The sequence below is a fragment of the Chlamydotis macqueenii genome, chromosome 7 (genome assembly GCF_036417535.1).
Source record: "Chlamydotis macqueenii isolate bChlMac1 chromosome 7, bChlMac1.mat, whole genome shotgun sequence".
NCBI lineage: Eukaryota > Metazoa > Chordata > Aves > Otidiformes > Otididae > Chlamydotis > Chlamydotis macqueenii.
The window spans coordinates 33,790,955-33,810,813 of NC_141562.1; the positions used below are offsets into that span (position 1 = coordinate 33,790,955).

The window sequence follows — 19,859 nt, forward strand, 5'->3', positions numbered from 1 at the left end:
GCCGTCTGTTCAGGATTATCGGAGAGCGGGAAGGATGTACTTGTCTGCCCTCACCTAATGAATATACTTGTTATGGTTTCCTCCTCTCGTTTTCAGGGGGTCATCTTTTCCCTAGCCCCCCACTTATACTTAGGTCGTATGGATTATCCAGTGGCCAGGGAAGTTAGTTCTAAACCTTTAAGGTTCATTCAGCTTTCCCAGAAACAGCCTTAAAATTTTGCCCACATGGGAAAAAAGGAATCGGCTTTTTCCAGCTGTCTGAAACAATGGCTTTCAAGAGATCCAGAAATCTGCAGGAGATGGCTTTCGTGCATTTGCGTGGAATGACATTAAAATAGACCTGTGAGAGTCCAGCCTCTTACACTCCCAACACAAACATTGCAGCCTTGGTTGTCCAAACACGGGGAGGCATCTGGATGGGAGAGATGAGGTGCCTCTCTCTGCTCACTGACTACAGGGACCCCAGGGAGACTCTGAGTGTCTTGGTTTTTAGATTATTAAAGTACAACGAGGTGGATTCCATGCTAGCTGTGATGCAGAATACATTAAATGACATTGCATTGCGTATCCACAGAGGCTTCTGGGCACAATTTCTCAGCAGTAGGGAGCCCTTCGAACACCCGACCTCCACAGCCCTTCTATCCACCCACTGTGACTTTCCTACTTGATCCAGCTTTGGATTTCTGAAGCTGAAAGAGTTATGGGTCAACAAATGTCTCTCTGAGCTCAGGATGCATTGTGCTAAACTCAGAAGCAGTAACAGGGAACTGTATGCTTGATCCCAACAAAGAAGAGAATGAAGAGGCACATGATGAAAATGGAATTTCATTGGAGTTTTGGAATTTTATTTCTCATCTGATTCCCTCATAAGAGGAAATTAGGATTCTGGAAAAACATCCAAAGACTTCAGCCAGCTGAGTAGCCTCACAAGGGTGGGCCAGGGAAAATCAAATGAGATGCCTGAGGCTGACACCTTTGGCTGGGATGAACTGGAAGAATCACTAAGCCAGTAATGTCAGAGTGTGTTATTTTAACTTGGAACCAGGAATCACAGCATTACCGTAAGGAATGTTTTACATTTCACAGAAAATAAATGTTTTTCAATACAGTAAAATATCACTAGATAAGTGTAAACAGTAAGAAAATAAGAATGATTTTTTTTTTTTAAAAGAATCTTTTTAGTACAACTGGATTTTTAAATAATCAGCATGTTGAAGTTGTGGAAATGCAGCGCTTCAAACTATTAACTTTAATTTTTTTTTTTTTTTCCAGTAATGCAACTACACTTACAAAACTCACTGAACCTGCATGCCAAGCCTCAGCTTGTATGTTAATTTATTATTTTTTGATCAAGCCAGACGCTGACCTGAGTCAAAAATCAACCGTAGAGCGAGTTTATTATCCTGGCACGGATGCTGTTTGTCCAACAAGCAAAGCTGAGGAAGAGCAGAATATGCCACTGCAAACAGTGTGTCATCTCCTACAATAAATGTCTTCCCTCTCAGTCCTTTGCTGATGGCTATTGCCATGTGATCGTTAATGGATTGTGCCGCATAGGTGATTAGGGAATGCCCTGTTTCCAGCAGTGCTAGATAGTGATTTTGTTTGCTTTCCTGGGTGTTCCCAGTCTTTCTGTGAGTGGGCCACTGGTTCCCGCCTGATGTTTATTCAATTCACCTCCTAAGCCTTTTCAAGGCCTTGCTGAACTCTCTTTTGGATTTTCATTTCTTCATTGAAGTGTTTCCTCAGGATTTTGACCTGCTACTGGAAAAAGATGAAGGCAAATTCTGCAAAATCCTCACTGCAACTGGTAGCACTACAGCCATTGACTGGAGTGCAGCCTGCATCGCGCCTTCATGCATGAGCTACGTTCACGCAAAGCAAATAGCTCGTGGGCTTCAGCGTGGGGACCGCTTGCAGGGGAAGGGTTACCCATGTTTACAGGCTTATGTCTCAGAGGAGTGAACTCAAGCAGGGATCTGTTTGTTTTCCTGCAAGAAAGCCATTCAATAACTTTGAGGTTGTAAATGAGTGTTTATAGATATAGGGATTTTTTTTAAATGGAACAAATGACATTTGGTTTACCAGAGGAAGCCAAGCTATGACTATTGCAACATACGGTTGCTTGCTAATGTTTAGGCTATCCATCAGCGTGAGAGGACGTTAAAAGGTAGAAAGGTTCTGATAAGAGGCTGGATGCTGGGTGCTATCCAAACCAATTAAGCACACGTGACGAGAGAAAAAAACTTTCTGAGAATAGAAGCTTTCAAAATTGTCCTGTCATCTTTGTAATGGTGAGAATACTGTTCTTTTGTTTTCTCAAACATCTGGCTGCTTGTAGTAACGCACTGTAGCAATGGTTCCATTGGGCTGCTAACAAAAGAGGTTACCTTTTGAAGGAATTACACTTCCAAGAACTGTGTGAGTACCCTAACTTTTGGGTAGCTAGAAAATCCTAGTTAGTATTAATTAGTCTTCTTTTCTATTCTGTTTCATAAGCTACTTCCCTCATCCTGCTGACAGCTACTGGTACTGGTTATTTCATCTGTGTTTTCATCCTTTAATCTGTGCACAAAATGCTTTTAAAGAGGAAGAAAGGCAACAACAATTAAAACATACTTTCCCTTCCCCTGCTTTAAAGCAAGTTTATATAGAACAATTTCAGCTGGCTAATTTATGAGCACCCCTACACCAATAAACCTATGTGTCTACAGAAAGGAGGAAAAATTTGTTTCTTTGGTAAAGAAGTCCCTATAAGCAGGTGTCCAAAGAATTATTAAAACAGTATGGGTTTAAAGATACTAAAAAATAACTTGCCAAGGAGTTCTTGTGAGGCCCAGTGTCTCACTAATTGAAGTCAAAAGCATAGCTTCCGTGGTGACCAGTTTAGGTTCTTAACCTAAGCTGTACCAAAAATCCCATAGCTGGTTTGGATTGTGGTGAGTGTTTCTGTTTAATTGAAGAGTAGAAAGTCTGCAGCTGATTCACTGGACTTGCAAAAGAAGCTGATGAAACAACTAAATTTTGTCTCATGGGAAATTTTGCTATTTCAAAATTACTTTCTATGGGGCTGTGAGTGTTTAAGATTTCCTCTGGTCACCTATAGGAGCCAGGAAGAGATTTCTCCTTCTTGATCTAGCCAATTTTTTTCTCTTCCTTTGTTGCTCCAAAACTTACGTTGTGGTTACACCCCCAAATTTCTCTGAATCAAATAATTGAACATTCCAAGGAAACCACACTTTGGATTGAAGATCTTTATGTAAGAAATGTTCTGACTCACAGCGTTTGCCTGGCAGCTGCTTGTTTGCCACCATCAGGAGCAGAAATGTTGTTTCTAGAAAGGAGGATTTTGCTTTCTGTGATAGCAGCTACAAAAAAAGATCTACTGAGAGCAGGACAAACAAGGTATAGCTAGACAGCAGATCCTGCTGCTGATTAACAGGAGAGCCATGAAAAATGCTTCATATACTTTCTATGCACTTGTCAGAAAGGAAACCTTAGTGGTTGCTGAGTTTCTCCAAGGAAGGGCGTAGCTGAAGCCTACAACTTGTACCCCAGCACCAAAGAGGAAGGATGCGGAAAACCCAGAAAAAAAACTTACCCTTTTCCTACCAGTGGGCTTGCTGAGGCCCAATAGGCAGCCCAGCAAGTCTGGAGCAAGCAAGTCAGCCTGAAGGTACATCAGACCTACTGCAGTAAATGAGTTCATGAACCGGGGTCATTAGCCTTGCCTTTTGTGATGGATTAGTACAACCTCTCCAGGCAGAAGAACATGTTCAGCTGTTTGCTGAGGGCTCTATTGTCTTCACTCGTTGTATTTTTCTGTGTGTCAAGATGTGTTTTGATAGTTTAGTAGAGTATGAGGGAAAACAGATTCATCATGACTCCAGATCAGCTTGCAGCTACAAAACAAACCCCGCAGTTGATAGGCACTGCTGATTTGCTTCATTTAGCTACCAGCAAGTGATCCTGCCCTCAGTACTGAAAATACCATGTGATCAGAGAACAGGATCGGGTTCAATTTTTTTCTCTGTCGTTGACCCACTCTGTAATCCTGGGCAAAGTATTTAATGTCTTTGGCCCCTGTTCCCGCTCTCAGGGCTTGTGGGATTGGTTTGCTTTGGAAACTTCAACTCTCATGACATCTCCGTGCAGTGCCTGGCGTTATGGGCCCCCATCCACAGGTATAATGTCTACATGCTGTCGTAATAGATAAATTGCTGCTAATAACGCAGCTGCTCTCCGTGCTCCCCATCCACCTCACTGCCAATTCCTACATCTGTCATCTCAAAGCAAATATCCTGGAATTATGAAGCCTTTACTGGTTTGCCTCATACAGACCCAAATGACTTTGTGGTAGGAAAAAAAAAAAATCAAAAGAAAATGCAGAAGTTGATTACTTAAAGTGTTGCAGCTGCTCCTGATGTAGAATTGGCTGTTTACTACATATACAGCCAAAACCAAGCAGTCAAGATCAGACACAGGGCAAGGAAAAAAGAATGTTCCAACATTTTTGTGCATAACACCAAAAAGCGTCAAGAGATTGCGTGTGCTGTGACAGTGCTGGGAACCTTTCCCTCACCAGGTTGAAACGCATGCCTAACCCAGGCTTCCCAAAATCAGAGTACCACCACGACACGCCATCTCCTCCTCCATTGCTTTCCTCTGCTTCTCTCACTGTCAGCCCCTTCACGCTTCCCCTCCATCAGTCACCAGCTGTGTGGTCAGTACTTCTCAGGCTGTAGCTCAGACTGAATCCCGGTTGGCATTGGATGCCCTGCCCAAAGCAGGGGTGTGGAGGGACATCAGAGTCACCCAAAGTGGCTCCAGACACCTCCCTCGGTGGGGCAAGGAGAGGCTGGGCTGTGTCCGGCACTGGCTTGTTCCTGCTCTGAGGGCAACAGTGCAGACCCCAGCGGAGATACCACAGGCCAGTTCTTGGGGTGAATCTCTAGCCACAAGCAGCAGATCAGCTTTGGAGGCACAAAGAGGCACAATTTCATGGTCTCCGTTTGGCCTTCTGTTACCTTTCCCCTTTGAAAACATGCAAACCTGAGCTCAGAAACTTGTCTTTCCATGATTTTATGCCTACCAGCATGACTTAGAATCATAGAATAGTTTGGGTTGGAAAAGACCTTCAAAGGCCATCTAGCCCAACCCCCCTGCAAAGAAGCAGGGACATCTCCAACCACATCTGGTTGCTCAGGGCTCCGTCTAACCTGGCCTTGAATGTTTCCAGGGATGGGGCATCCACCGCCTCTCTGGGCAATCTGTTCCAGTGTTCTACCACCCTCAATGTAAAAATCTTTTCCTGATATCTAATCTGAATCTACCTCCCTCTATTTTAAAACCATTAACCCTTGTCCTGTCACAACAGGCCCTACTGAAAATTTTCTCCCCATCTGTCCTGTAGGCCCCCTTTAGGTACTGGAAGTCTCCTTGGAGTCTCCTCTTCTCCAGGCTGAACAGCCCCAGCTCTCTCAGCCTGTCCTCACAGGAGAGGTGCTCCAGCCCTCTGATCATCTTCATGGCCTCCTCTGGACCCTCAGCAGGAATGGCATTGCATGTGGCAGACTTCCTATCCCTGACGCAAACCATTTCTCTCTATTTCTGGTCTTGGGTCACGGCCCTGTGAGAGCAAATCAAATGCTGCAACATAATTCACAGTATTTCCAGGTTTTTGTGTATGAACTCTTCTCCTACCACCATGCACCATCTCACACCAAAGTTCATTTTAGCCTGTTTTTTCCATAGTTTTGAGGTCTCTACTAGTAACAAATCTGTGTAGAGATTTGCCAGTAGATTATATGTGGAAAATTGCTGTCAACATCTGAAAATACACATCATTAAGACAGAAGTGCTTGGAACCGGAGATAGCTCAAGAAAAGTTATGGCTTGAACTTTTGTCCATTGACTGAAACATTTTTAATTGTTTTAAGCTAGTTTGTTGTGGAATGTTTTCATAACCTGAGACATAACATATGCTGCACATTATTTGTTTTATGCAAGTGGCTTTTAAAATAACTCCTCGTGTTTCAATATCATGGCTGCAAGTCTGAAACTTGCCAGGAAAGCATTTGTGTTTATGACAGAAGTTTGCATGACATCCGTTCATTCTAAAGAGTGTGATATCTTTCTGTTTCCTACAATTTTTGCAGTGATGAACAGTCGTGCTTTAAGATACCGTGATGACTCACATCTACTGGCAAGAGTTGGGAGAAAATGAAAGCCTGTATTTCTAGATTTTTGTTCCTTATTCACTAATTACAAGCTACAAATAGACTGATTTGAGGAATCTGAGCATCTCTACTTTTCATTTATCTCAGTGAGACTTCTTTGATTTCAGTCACAGATGATGATCAACCGTTCTGCAAAACACAACTCTTAACCTCCCTGTTCACCGTTCTGTAAAATATTGTGAGATTGCCACCTAGCTCATGAAGACTTAATCATGCAATGAAACTTTAATATTTTGAAGTTCTTAGATTAAAGGCACTGTGTAAGGACAAAAAATTACCTCCAGACTGAGGAGCTGCTCTGTTTCTTGCAAAGTCAGTCTGACCAAAGTCAGTGCTATCCCTTTCTCTGATCTGAAGCTCAGGGTTCTGCGAGCTGTTTCTTTTTTTTTGTAGGAGACAGTGGTGATTGAGACAAGTGTCTTTTAAGCAGGATGGTTCATTTGCAAAGAAGATAATTATTCCTTTGCTCAGAGCTCCAGGTTTCCTTTGGTGAGCACTCAGCACACAAACTCCCTCATCTGTTCTCAGGGCCGTGCCGTGTGCCTGTGTTTGACAGAGTCCGGTGTTTTGAAAAATCATTGGTACAAAGGACTGGGAGAGAGCTCGAGAGCCTCTTGCGTTGAGGAGAGATCAAATACACTTAGATCATCAACAGATGTCTGTCTGCCCTCAGAGGTCTTTCAAACCTCTGAGAACAGATTCCACAATATTCATATGCCTGTTCTTGTGCTTCCCTGTGTGGAAAATTAGAAAAAAAAAGTCTTCCTATCCAATTAAGTGGATTCCTTCTCATCATTGCCCCAGTGTAGAGCAGAACATGCAGAATAATTGATCCCTGCCCTCTTTATTAAAAACATTTCTATATTAAAAGACTTTTATCATGTTTCACTCTTACTTTTCCAGACTAAACAAATCTAGTTCCTCAACACTTCCCTTTGGCATTACTTTCCCAAACATGTTTCTCAATCCTCCAGGCACTTGGTGCTCTTGTCAGCTCTCTGTAGCTTTCTCAAACAGTCACAGGGGAAACACCATCGGAGAAATGTCGTGAGTACCATGGCAAATGTATAGAGATGATTTTATGGGAAGGCTTATTTGTTTGCTGTCCTGTTCAGTGAAGGTCAACACATACTGTGTCTTCAAGGGCTGAGTGAAGTAGCCTGTAGCAAATCTTACAGAGCTGTCAAAAAAAAAAAGAGTTTACATTTTAAAGTATAGTGATGCAACATGACGTTCAAAGTAACAGATAACGGGGAGTTACACAGCCTGGAAGCTTTCATCTGATCTGAATCAGGTTTTGCTTCTTTTCAGTACTTTGGTGAGGGACTAAGCGCTGGGACACGGATGCTAACAGATGCAGCACGCGCTGGTGTGTGGCATGGGTCTCCTGGCATCCAGGCTGCCAGGGACAACTGCGATAGTGCGGGAAAGACCAAACTGCATTCTGCTTACGATGCTCCCAGCTCCCATCAAGGTGATGGGTGATGGGTGATTTATGGGTGATGATGCATGCAGCTTCAAACCTAACCACCGTGCCATTTATCAGTGCTTGCATCCTAGGGAACAGGAGAGGAAGGGGGAGAAGTCACATTCAACCCCTCAGAAAAATATGAAAAGTATCTTGCAGGCCCAAAGGCTTAATTTGGAAGGAACAGCGATCTCTGAATTCATTTTCGTGGACATGAACACAACTAACCTTGAACAAGTGGGTGACATTTCAGCTGTTTTCCTGCCATTTGTTGAAATGGAAGAGCAGCTGGGAGGATCTCTTTTATCTTTTAAATTAGAAAAAGTAAAATTTAGAAGTGGAGACTTTTTTCTCAGTGTGTGAATGGCACTCAGAAGTAACTGAGTACCCATTTCTTGTTTCTCAGATAATCACTAATCCAGTTCCTAGTTGCATTCTTTTCTTAAAAATTAAACAAGAGGGCATCATAAAACTGAGATGTTGCTTTGCTGTCAAAATATTTATAAGAAAGTTTTCCGTTTCTGGCCATAAATGAGAAGATACAGAAGACAGGAGATTTTTATTAAAACCCAGTGAAAGTAGTTTGAATTTTGGACTTTTGTTAAACTGTCTGGTCAAAAAGGATAACGTGATGAGAAAAATTTTTGTTGTTGGATCAATTTAAGCACTTTTTGCACTGCCAGAGTCTTGAGCCATGAATCGGGTTTTGTTCCATCAGCTTTACCCTCGTGTTACTCTGTTGACTTGACTGGCATCATTTCTGATTTATGTTGTCTGCAAGTGAGATCAAGAATCATTTTCTTTGCCTTCAGGAAACAGAATAGCCATTAGGGAAAATATAGGAATGTACTTGTTAAAACTGCCCAGCATTCTGTTTCGAATACAGGAAAATGTAACGTGTTTCTGCAGGTGTTTCTGAGGAGTTCGCAGAGTATTCTTTGTCACACGCTCGGATGTAATGGTCTTAATCACAGCGTATGGCTCTCCTAACTGCCACAGGACATTTAATATGTTCAAAAAAAGTGTCTCTGTTCCCCTGTAAAAGCTGAATTTGCTTTTACAGCCCTTACCCATAATGCAGCGGGAGAACAGTGTTAATAACCATTTCCTCAGGGCTGCAGAAATCTTTTGCACCTCTCCAGGGAAGAAGCAACTTTTTCTTCCGTAAGTGGCCAAAGTGTTACCTTTGGAAGCTTTCGCTCTTGGGACCCAAATGCTTTCTTGCACTCATAACCTGTGCTACCTAATTGTTCTCCAGGGGAGCAAAAGTAGGTTGGTGGGTTCAGTTTTGGCTCGTAATTGTTTCTGTCTTTGTTTGAATGTTTGAAGGCTGTAGGTATGCACAGAACTTAAACAGGGAAAATGGCAGTCATGGGTATTTAATGGGTGCGGTGGGAACTATGAAGTCTCAAGGAACTGTGAAGTCTCAAGGAAAATCTCAGGAAGGATCATACAAAGGTTTCCTACAATTGTGTGCGGAGTTGGGAAGGGCTGGGTAAGCTCCTCCCATACACATGATGCCGCTGCTCTGCTGTGAACCCTATGAAGGGCTGCATAATGAAATAAAATGTTCTGCTGATCCTACAAAACCTTTGGAAATGATCAGCCTATGAAAAAAAAGTGGGTTTTTGTTACAGAAAGTGAAGTGATCTAGTAAAGTGTTTGCACTACACTGTAAGGCTTTAGTCCGTGTACTGAATGTCAGTGTATTTGTGTCTTCGCCTGCTTTGATATTGTTATCTTGCTCTCAATTTGTCCAGAGGAAGAAAGGTTCAAAGGTCAGCAATGAGTGGTTTTGAAAAACCAAATGGTGACTGTATCTCCCACAAACTCAGAGAGAGGAAAAGTTCATGCCATTTTTAAATACTTCCCACATTGTCTTACCGTTTCTTTTGCTCATTCTTCTCCACTTTCCCTATAAGAATTTTGTCTATTCTTTATGAAAAAGATTTAGTTCATGCTTATAATTTATTTTTAAATGTACTTTGATCTCAGACAAAATTTCATGGAATTATTACTATACTAATACATTCTGTGCATGATCTTCAACACTAATCTCAAGACAGCTTCCCTCTTGTTGGGAAATGAGGTTGCCTCGTGTGAGCAATAATCAAGGTCACTTGGTCTAAATACCTAATTATGGGGTTTAGTACTTAGCTTTTGGTTCCCAATTTTGGCCTATAAATGTTGAACAAATCTTAGATTTAGTTAGTAGCAACTTCAATTAGAGGCCCTAGTATCAATTTCACTTAACTGCAGCTCCATTCATGTCAGATAAGACACTCCTGATTCACAGCAGTAACAAGACTATGGAGTTCAGTGGTGTTTCTATACCCTGGAAATCAGAGATGTTCAAGATAACTACGTCTCGGAGCAATGAACACATGCAGCCACGAACAAGCTTTGGGTTGCTGATGAGCTTTTGTAGCACACCCCACGGAGTATGCAAAGTATAAAGTACAGGCATTGATTCATATGGTTCCTAGCACAAAGCAACTGAAATATTGCTAATCTTTAGGCTCTGGTTCCTATCTGAATATTCCTTTAAAAGCCTTTTTTTTTCTTTTTTTTTTTTCAGTAGTTTCAATGCAGCAGCTCTAAGACTGGAAAACGGGACTTTTGAGATTTTTTCCTAGTTCTTTCACTGCTTCACTCTTGCCTCTACTTACTCTCTTGAACTAAAACTGGGACTTAGCTTTAGTCATGGGCATCTACAGTTAGGAATTTTTGTAAGTTGTCTGATTTACTGAGAGTTATTCTACAGTTTTCAGTTCCTGTCAAACTCAGTGGCCAATCAAGCTGAGAAAATCTGGCTTTGTCTCAGTTTCTTCGTCTTTTAGATTATAATATGGAGGCTCACCTACCTCTCAAGAAACTGTGAGACTTCATAATTATTATCAATATACTCTGTCTGCCATTAAAAGTGGGAGTTCCCTAGATATCTTTTGCTGACGAAATGGAAAAATATATGGAGGAAATATTTCAGTGAGGTCAAAGATATCCAGCATGTTCTGCAGATTGTCTGTCAAGGTTGAATAGTGAGACCGCACTACGCAGCATGCACAAACAGTTTCGTAAGCCATGTTCCTATTCAAAAACATTCAAGTGGAACAAACTTACTTTTTCATGTCACAACCAGGATCATATTCACATTTCAGCAGTGGGAAGGAAAAGATAAAAGACTTAATTCAGCTTTCACCATGCTAGAGGTTTTCTCTGGCTCCACCTCTGCCCCTTGCTCTGTCCCCATTCCCAGTGTTTCTGAGCTCTGCCTGCAATGCATTTCAGTGCTTGCCAAGATATCCCCAGCTCAGGGTGAGTTAACAAGAACATCTGGCTGGGAACGAGTGATGATGCTGTGTGACCCACCCACTCAGCACATCTGGTGGTCGTGGCCAGAGATGGGGAACCTTATTGAGTGTTAAGGCTTCTGCAAGGAAAGCGGATTTTGTCATCTATGGCTGAAGTTACTGAAAATACCCAAATCCAATTGTTATATAAAGAGACTTTCACGTCAATGAGAGAAATATCTATAAATAGGTGCATGCACATGCATATACACTTTTTGACATAATTACAGTATACTGTCAATGAGTAAGAATGTGGACTCCCTAAAAACTGTCTTTATAGATAATTAGTCCCAAAGGTCCTAAACTGGTTAACCATCAGGGCATGCTGCAAAAGACCTCTCTTTGGTAAGGGAGCTTTGAAGGGGCTGAATGTACATTCTCTCTAAAGGGAGGAGAGGATGAAAAGAGTTTATGTGCTTGGTTGGCAGAGTTCCTTTTTGAAATGATTATTTTAAAACTGCTGGATTATTTTTGTCTTAATGATGAATTAAGGTGTCCATACACTTTTGCGAGCATCTTTTTATATTATTTATATATAAATCACTAAATACCAGTGCTCTGCTCTTGTTTTCCTTTGCTGGTAAAAAAAAAAAAAAAAAGAAGAAGATGAGTTTTTCAGACAGCACAATGAATCATCAATGAAGTGAAAACACTGGGCAAATTCTCTTTTGTTTAAGAGAATGGCCCGTACACAGTTCAGGCCAGCACATTTTTCATGGGATGCAAGGGAGCAGTTCAAAGGATTGGCAAGGAGTGGGTCTTACATATTCATGAGGCTGGGCAAGGAGGTGGAGGTAGAGGAGAAGGCAAAAAAGCAATGTGAGGATAGAGTGGAATGTGGAGCGAGTTGCCACGGTATCCTATTTTACTGCTGTTTGACGTAAAGCTCCTTTGCTTTTACACAACCGCTGGAATTGAATGGAAGCAGCTCAGGGCATAAATAATGAATGTGTCTTTTAGACATTGAGAGAGGAGAATCTGCACCTCATCACGGAGATAACGCGCCCCTCTCTTCCCTCCCCAGTCTCCAGCCTGCGTTCCCGAAGTCAGTCAAGATCTTATCCAGCAGACGGAGGAGAAACTCGAAAACAGCCCCTGCAAAGAGCTATTTTCTCACTGTACAAAGTAAGTATAACTCGATACCCGCAGGTCGCAGGGCTGCAGTCAGCAGCTTATCAGGAATGTGTCAGGTAAAGAGAGACATTTCAGCCTGAACCCGAAGCAGGTATCTTCGGCTTGTGTTCATCATCCTAGAGGCACAGCTGACATGCGGTGAAGTCATTTCATCGGAACAAAATATAACAAATATTTCCATGCCATTATATACACTGCATACAGGCACTTAGTGTTTCAGGTATTTGACAGAGTGTTCTCGCCAAGCAAACCAGCCATGGCTTTCATGCTGTGTGAAAAGAGCTACAATGATAATGTATCCAAAGAAAACATCTCTGTTTCAAAGTGAATAAAAATTAAGTGGCTGTACAGTCCATTTAGACAGAGGAATGTGCAAACTTGCTCCGCATGGCTTTTCCACAAAATCTTCACCAGGAGAATGGGGCTTTTTTAATGCTTTCTGTCTGCCTGTGACGTTCAAATGAACGTGCACTATTTCATCCTTTGTCTGGGAAAAGGCTTATCAGTTTGTGTAGCGGCGAGGCGATTTGTACCATTATGCACTAAAGCTCCAGGTATGCAATCTGCATTTGTGAATACTGGCCGGAGCACGTTCACGCCAGTAGATCATAGACCAATAAAAATATGAAAGGGAGGGATCATCGCAAGCTGGCCCATGTGGTTTCTGGCTGAGCACGATTTGTTTTCCCTGGATGATGTAATGGGGATTTGTAAAATTCGCTCCGCTGTCATTCATTGTTTTGACTCATTTCATTGACCTTTTCTGTTTTCAGTTATTCTTTGTGTTGGTAGGAGATGTGGGTTATTTCTGGCCTTCTCTTATAACATAACCAGTTGCCTTGCATTGGCCTGGTGTCATGTAGAGATGCTCATATAACTCGCACCAGTTGTGTGTGCCAGTCCCAATGACAAAGGCAGAGCTGTGCTAGACACAAACCCCCCTGATTCCTGTTTCCAGTTCTCAAATCGGTTTGAAAGCTGACAGTTCCCTCTAAAATGCACTTTGTTGTTGCCAAAGAGGGGAACTAAAAAGCAAACAAGTGGTGAAAGGCAGCTATTGTTCTTTAAAATACGTGCAACTTTTAATTAACTGAACGGAATCGGCTGGCGTTGGACACCGCTTAATTCAGGCCCGTATTCACCAACAGCCATTCCTTCGACGCAACTGAAACGGATAAATTAGTCCGGTTTGAGGCCTTGTTAATAAACATGCTGATCATTTCACATGGACTGAAATGGGGTCAAAAGGAAGTTTTAAAAACTTGCTGTTGGTGTTTACTAAATGTACTGAATAATGTTAATTTTGGAAGAGTTCGCAGTCAGACCAAAAAAGGGAGGCATACATACAAATATGAAGCTTGCTACCCTGTAGAGCAGGAACAGGGATGAGTTTCAGACACGTCTTCGTAGATAACATCAGTTTGAAGGAGAAATGCATGTATAACTCTAGTTTCTGCTTTGACCTTTCATATTTTGACTGTCTGCTTCTGCCTCCCTCCAATTTCCTCTATAATTTTGGCTTTGAATTTGGGCATTTGTTAAAGCTCGTTAAGACTTTAAGTTTTTATTTTATTTTGTAAGCTTGACTCCACTTAGGGGAAACCGTATGATCTGTGTCCAATCAAAGCTAATGAAGACAACAACAATTTGGCTTCTGGATACTGAATATGTGCAATTACTTGCCTGTTCCAGATTGATGGTGCAAGAATTATTACAAAAAAAAAAAATTTGAACAGCTGAGAAATTCCAAAAACTTATTAATAGTAGCTCATGAACAGGGAGGGACTATACTGAGGAGACACATTATTTGAGATGAATTGTTTGCTCAGGTCTAGAGCTGCCCCAGGGTAAGACATAGATTATCCATTCCCAAACCAGAGTAGTCCTCCAGAGAGGATTTCCTCCTCCAGCAAAATCTAAAAATGCATTTGTATACCTTTAGATACAGACACAAAAGTGTATACAAAGTGTCTGTATATACCGAGACGGAAATACTCATTTCTGGTGGGCATTTTTCACCCAAAACCAAGTTTTGTCTCCACCAATGCTACAAGTAGAGGTGGATGTCCAGTGAGTAAGGCAAGAACCAAAACCAGCAGGTCAACCACCCCCTGTTAAACAACATGGCCACCTTCATCTCAGGCATCTCTCAGCTCAGCCCATCTTTTCTTAGCTCTGAACCCTTATGGGATGTCTATTGGTCTCTAGCTGCTTGTGGCTTGTCACAAGCAACATACTTATTTCTCACATTTGCGAACTTGGCCTTTTCATTCCTTTATTCCTTTGATTATGCAAAATACTTTACATCCACTGCATGAGCCCCAAAATTCTTTTCTTGATCAAGAAACAAATCCACATCCCTGTTCAGACCTTCTTTCCTCTATTTTGCTCTACAAAGCACATAGCTGTTAGGAAAAGCCCTTTGGCTTTAATCACAGTTATTACTTCTTCTGTATAGCAGGAATTGAAATTGATTTTTTTTTTTCTCAAAATAACACCTCTGATTGTCCCTTATTGACAGAAATGGGTTTCAGCCAGAATTTTTCAATCCAGATGTAAACATCCCTCAAAGTTCAGGAGCTCAGTTCCTGAGGGTGTTGTGTTAAGCCAGTCTTAATTTACTAACAGAAGCAAAGATATTTGTTGTCTAGTGACTAACAGCCTTTGTAAAAGTCCATTGAAGCCAGTGGGAGATGACCTGTTAATTTTCAGCAGGCATAACCAGTACATATTACTATTCAGCTTCTATAAGCCCTCCTGTTATGAATCCATCAAACATATTACTTTGTTCCTAGATTGAAACCGTGAGTAAAATAAAGTACAAAATAAAGTGAGAGTAAAATGATCCTGCCGTAGAAGAAGTCTGGATTTTCTCCCCTTGTTTTGTTTCTCTTTTGCTGCAAGTTCAGGATTATAAAATACTTATATATCCTTTTCATCTGAGATAGATCTGTCCTTGACCACCTCAGTGGGGAACCATTCCAAGAATACCTAAACAGCATGTACTTCGACAGGTTTCTCCAGTGGAAGTGGTTGGAAAGGTAAGTGTCACAATCTTTTTAGAATTAAAAATGAATACAAAAGGTTTGTTTTCACTTTCCATGCCAAGCCTTTAGAATATGGTCAAAGTCTGACAGCTGAGATAGTAAATGTTTGCTCCCTTTGCCTTGAAGGGAAAGACAGTTTGGCCTTTTTACAGTGTTACAGTGCCTCATCCTAATGTTTGCCATTTATGGCCTAATCTGTGCAGAGATTCTCTCCCTCTTTTCACTGTTCTCCTTCAAGAAGATCCATCAAGACTTGTTCCCTGTTTCCCTGAGCTGTACTCCAGGCAAGCTCTCCCAGAGAGCTCCAGGAGGGCTTTCCTAATTTTAGCATTTGTTTGTAAGTCTTTGTTGTCGGAAGGTTCAAGGAGAGGTAATGGCTTTAGCCACAGGAAGATGCCATGCAGGAAAGTCATGGTTATGTTGGCATTAGACTCAATTTAACTGTGAACTGAGTCTCCAGCTGTGACCATCCAACGAGCGTGATTGGTTTCTGGGAGATGTATAGAGCTCCTTCATCCTCCGTGAATGTGCTTACACCCACAAATACTCTCCAGCTGCTCCCTTCTCTCTGAGGGACACTGCACTCCCGAAGGTGACGTGCTCCAGCAAGCAGCTTGGGCACATGTTTTGCACGGTACGCCCATGCACGGCGAGTGAATAGGAAAAGACCTACAGCCCATAAAAAACAGGAATCCAAATCTCCTGTGATCTGATAAATGTCTGTGGCCAATTTCACTGTAGACCCTGTCACCGTGAGTTACTCGTGGCACAGCTTGAAGGATACGTTGCACTTTTTTATAACCTACCCCTGTGCATCTAAAATGCTAAACCTAAGATATGCATCCAGTCTCTGGCTTTTGTGTTTGCAAACACCATGCCCAAGCAAGACTGAAACAGATGATGCTCACTAGGGATGTAAAGAATAAAACCAAAATCCACCCCAAAACACCAGGGAGACAATTTTGGCTTCTAAATCTCAAATGTTTGGCTGTTTAATGGTGTGATGTACATTAGGTATGATTAAAATACATTCAGCACTTTCAGTTGTCTTTATGTTTAGCTGTGCTCTGAATGTGGTAACTTTTTTGTCTGGACCAGTTATTACAATTATTAAGTCACTATAAACAGACACAAATACGGCATATGGGTCCTCACACTGTATTTGTTGGCTACACGTTTCTGATAACCAGGCAGCCTTAGTGGATATTGATTTGCAAGGAAAGGGGCCTTTGCCTTCTCCCCATCAATGAGAGCTGTAGCAGACGTTTGCTGCTGGATAACAGTGACCTTGAGTTGAAAGAAGCCCCGGTTTCCACAAATGGAATCGATTACGGCAGACGAATTAGGGCCAGATCCATGAGCGGTGTGTATCAGCGTGATGCCTTGGAGATCAAAGGAGCTGTGCCAGTTCCTCTCCTGGAAAGCTACAAAGCTGCTGCACAAGAGGGAAGGGAAGCGATGGGCAGAGGGGAGAGTCGTTTCGTGCCAAGACATGCTCCACACGCCATCTTTACTGAATCCAGCATTTGCTCTTCCATTTCAATTAAAAAAAAACATCGGATGATTCATCTCTAGCCAGGCTATTTCCTATCTATTTTCACATTTGGGATAAGGAATTTTCTCAAATGCTTTGAGGATTTGTTTTTTCCATTCCCCCAACAAGCATCACAAGCTATTGGATGTGCCTCTCCGGCTTAAGAAGCTGGGAGAACAGTTTTTAGGATTAGCAAAGAGATGCTAGTGGCACAGAGTGATCAACAGCTCCTTCTGACAACCTGCTGGCTCCAACAGAGGGGTCAAACAGTCCATTTATTCCAGCAGCATTGCTGAGCATGTAGTTATCGCTGCTAATTGTTGCTTTTAACTCAATAACATTTGCAGTATCTTCACAGACGCCTGAAAATAGCATCTTTGCCTCTTCTAGTTTTGGCCTTCTGCATATTTTTCTTCCTCCACTTTTAAAAACAATAATGAACGTAAATGAAACGATTCACTTTAACATTTATTCCTTATTGTCATCAACCTCATCATCACTGTTGTGGGAACAGCCACGTTATTGTGCTCCCTCTGCCGACTGGCTGCCCGCCAGAGGAAAACAAAGCTGGTAGGAATATTCGTATCGACTGCTAATACAATTGTAAAACTGCAGTGATGGAGTGGTGGATACCAAATTGGATCTCTCTGACTGTAGAGTTCTTCTCCTGTCACGTTATAAAACTCTAATGACAACAAACGTGGTGTAAGTTAGATATAGGGCTGGAGCTCTTTTGGTAGAGCAGAATTTTGTGGGAATCCTGTGAGATCATGTAGGGATCGTGTCTAGCCATTGTTTGGGAGCACTCTGCCCTCAGAAAGACAGACAGACTTCTTTAACCCTTAATTTGGCCCTCAATAGGAAAGAGATGCTCTCCCAGGAGGCAGGTGGGGCCAGATGGGCTTGGGGCTTGGCTTCCTGCTCTCCTCTCCCACGAATGGCACCCAAGCCCATCTCCAAGCCCACTTCTCTGGTTCCTGGGATTATTTCTTTCCCCATTTCACATCAGTTTGCTGTTTTGTTTAAGGTCAAGACACCAGAAATATTTTCTGGAGGATCGAATTTTGGATCTCTCTTTCTCATCTTGAAGACCAAGCAAAGCAATAAAGTATTAGCCCAGCACTACCCTTCAAAAATTCCTGTATATCATGAGATTTAATATCTTTCTGGAAGCTCTCAGGCCTCCTCTTTGCTTAACAAAGGCCAAAGCTGTCTAATGGAGATTCAGAACCCTCCTTGGTCCTTGCTAGCAGAGATTATACTGATGACTCACTAATGTGTTGTATTTTATTACAGCTTAATATGTTGGAATTGAAAAGTTCAAGCCATACATAGTATTGAAGTAATGTAATTACATAATTATATATTATATTTTATTATATGATTAACTTGAAATAATGTGATTATATAATATTTATCTATTTTGCTTTTCAAAAGTATGCTCTGAAATAAATAAATCACAGAGAGTGCATTAAATGTAGTCTGGCTTTTTTTTTTTTTTTTTTTTTTATTATTTCCTTTTCTTCCAGGCAACCAGTAACGAAAAACACGTTTCGGCAGTACAGGGTACTGGGGAAAGGTGGCTTTGGGGAGGTGAGTAATTCTGAAAGTTTCTGTTAAAAGCGTTTCTTACTTCTCAGGCACTGCAGGTTACAGGAGTCTGATGCGACAGAGGCTGATTTTCATTAATTGCTGACAGTCTTACTTAACCTCTCATGACACTGACATCCCAAAAGCACGCTTTTGAGAATTATTTTGTATTCGACCGTTGCGTTCGCAGCGGAATTGGGGTCACACCCTTATTTGTATTTTACTGATGGCTGGAGGTCGCTGCCTGGGCTGCAGCGTCAGAGGAGGTGCGGGCGGGCTTTGGCTGAGCAGATTACAATCTGCACAGACAAAAGGAGGTGGGATAGGAAGCAGGCGGAGGAAAGTGAAATAATTAAACCAATATTATACAGCAGGTTTGGAAACAGTAGTCAGTTCCCCAGCCGCCCCCGCCTATGCCGCTGTCTCTAACCTTAAAAGGACTCAATCAGCTCAGATCGTGAGGAGTAAAGTGCAACCCAGACGCAGCTTCGACTTACCCAGCAATTGTTCTCTTTAATTTGCAGGTCTGCGCTTGCCAAGTCCGAGCCACAGGGAAGATGTACGCCTGCAAGAGATTAGAGAAGAAGAGAATAAAAAAGAGGAAAGGCGAATCCATGGCGCTAAACGAAAAGCAGATTTTAGAAAAAGTCAATAGTCAGTTTGTAGTGAGTATTGAACTTCGCAGCACTCAGCTCCCTGCTCACCTGCTGAGCACTACCTCTTGTTGAACCTGATCTCTCTTCCAACTCCTGCAGCAGGAAAGGTGCCAGAAGCTGAATCCCTTGGCTTTGCACCTTAGTCCTGCTCTGCGCACCTTTGCAGAGTCCCATTTTAGTCTCCAGTCTGTGAGAAATGCACCAGCCAAGGTGCCTGTTCCTGCTGTGGGAACGTGATGCATTTCACAGCCTTGACTTGCATCAGGGCTGCATCAGGCTGAGCTATTTTTATCCAGCGTGATTACCTGAATTCCCAGTGTCTGGGAGAGAGGAGCTTGGAGGAGACTGAAGGAGATTCAGCCCACATAGATCAGAAGAGATTGGATAACAGAAGCATCTAGCCGGTGACGCAGAGCTGATCTGCCTGACGTAGTTGTGCCAGCTCTTGTGTCTCTTTAAAAACTTGCCTTAGATTTTTTTTTTAGAAAGGTGTTGTTATCTCAGCATCTGTCACGTTATTTATACTTATTTTAGGAAACACTGTGAACACAACAGATGCAAGATGTTTACTTATCTCTGGCAGCAGCAAAGACGATGGCACGTATTTAAAAGTGATGGGTAGCTTTTGGCTTGTCTGCTCATTCCTGGGGCACCCACCAGAGTCTCGTAGGGGTGGTGCTGCCCTTCCTGCCTCGGTGATGGTCCCTTTGACCACCACAGGACTGGGCCTTCCTGGGAACCTACCAAGATAGTTTTTTGACAGCTATCCAGCAAAGTAGTGGAGCAGGAGGTGTAGATTCCCTTGACGATTAAGATTTCTCTTACATGGAGAAGTGCGCTT

The 19,859-nt window shown here is 42.2% G+C and overlaps 1 protein-coding gene across 1 annotated transcript in view; it reads left to right on the top strand.

Annotated features, from left to right (window-relative positions):
• GRK5 (G protein-coupled receptor kinase 5) overlaps positions 1-19,859 on the top strand; it is a 158,877-nt gene that overhangs the window by 118,233 nt on the left and 20,785 nt on the right. Inside the window, exons 5-8 of the mRNA XM_086751872.1 lie at positions 12,082-12,182; positions 15,140-15,232; positions 18,302-18,365; positions 18,887-19,027. Coding sequence (XP_086607998.1) covers positions 12,082-12,182; positions 15,140-15,232; positions 18,302-18,365; positions 18,887-19,027 — 399 coding nt within the window. The remainder of the gene's footprint in view (positions 1-12,081; positions 12,183-15,139; positions 15,233-18,301; positions 18,366-18,886; positions 19,028-19,859) is intronic.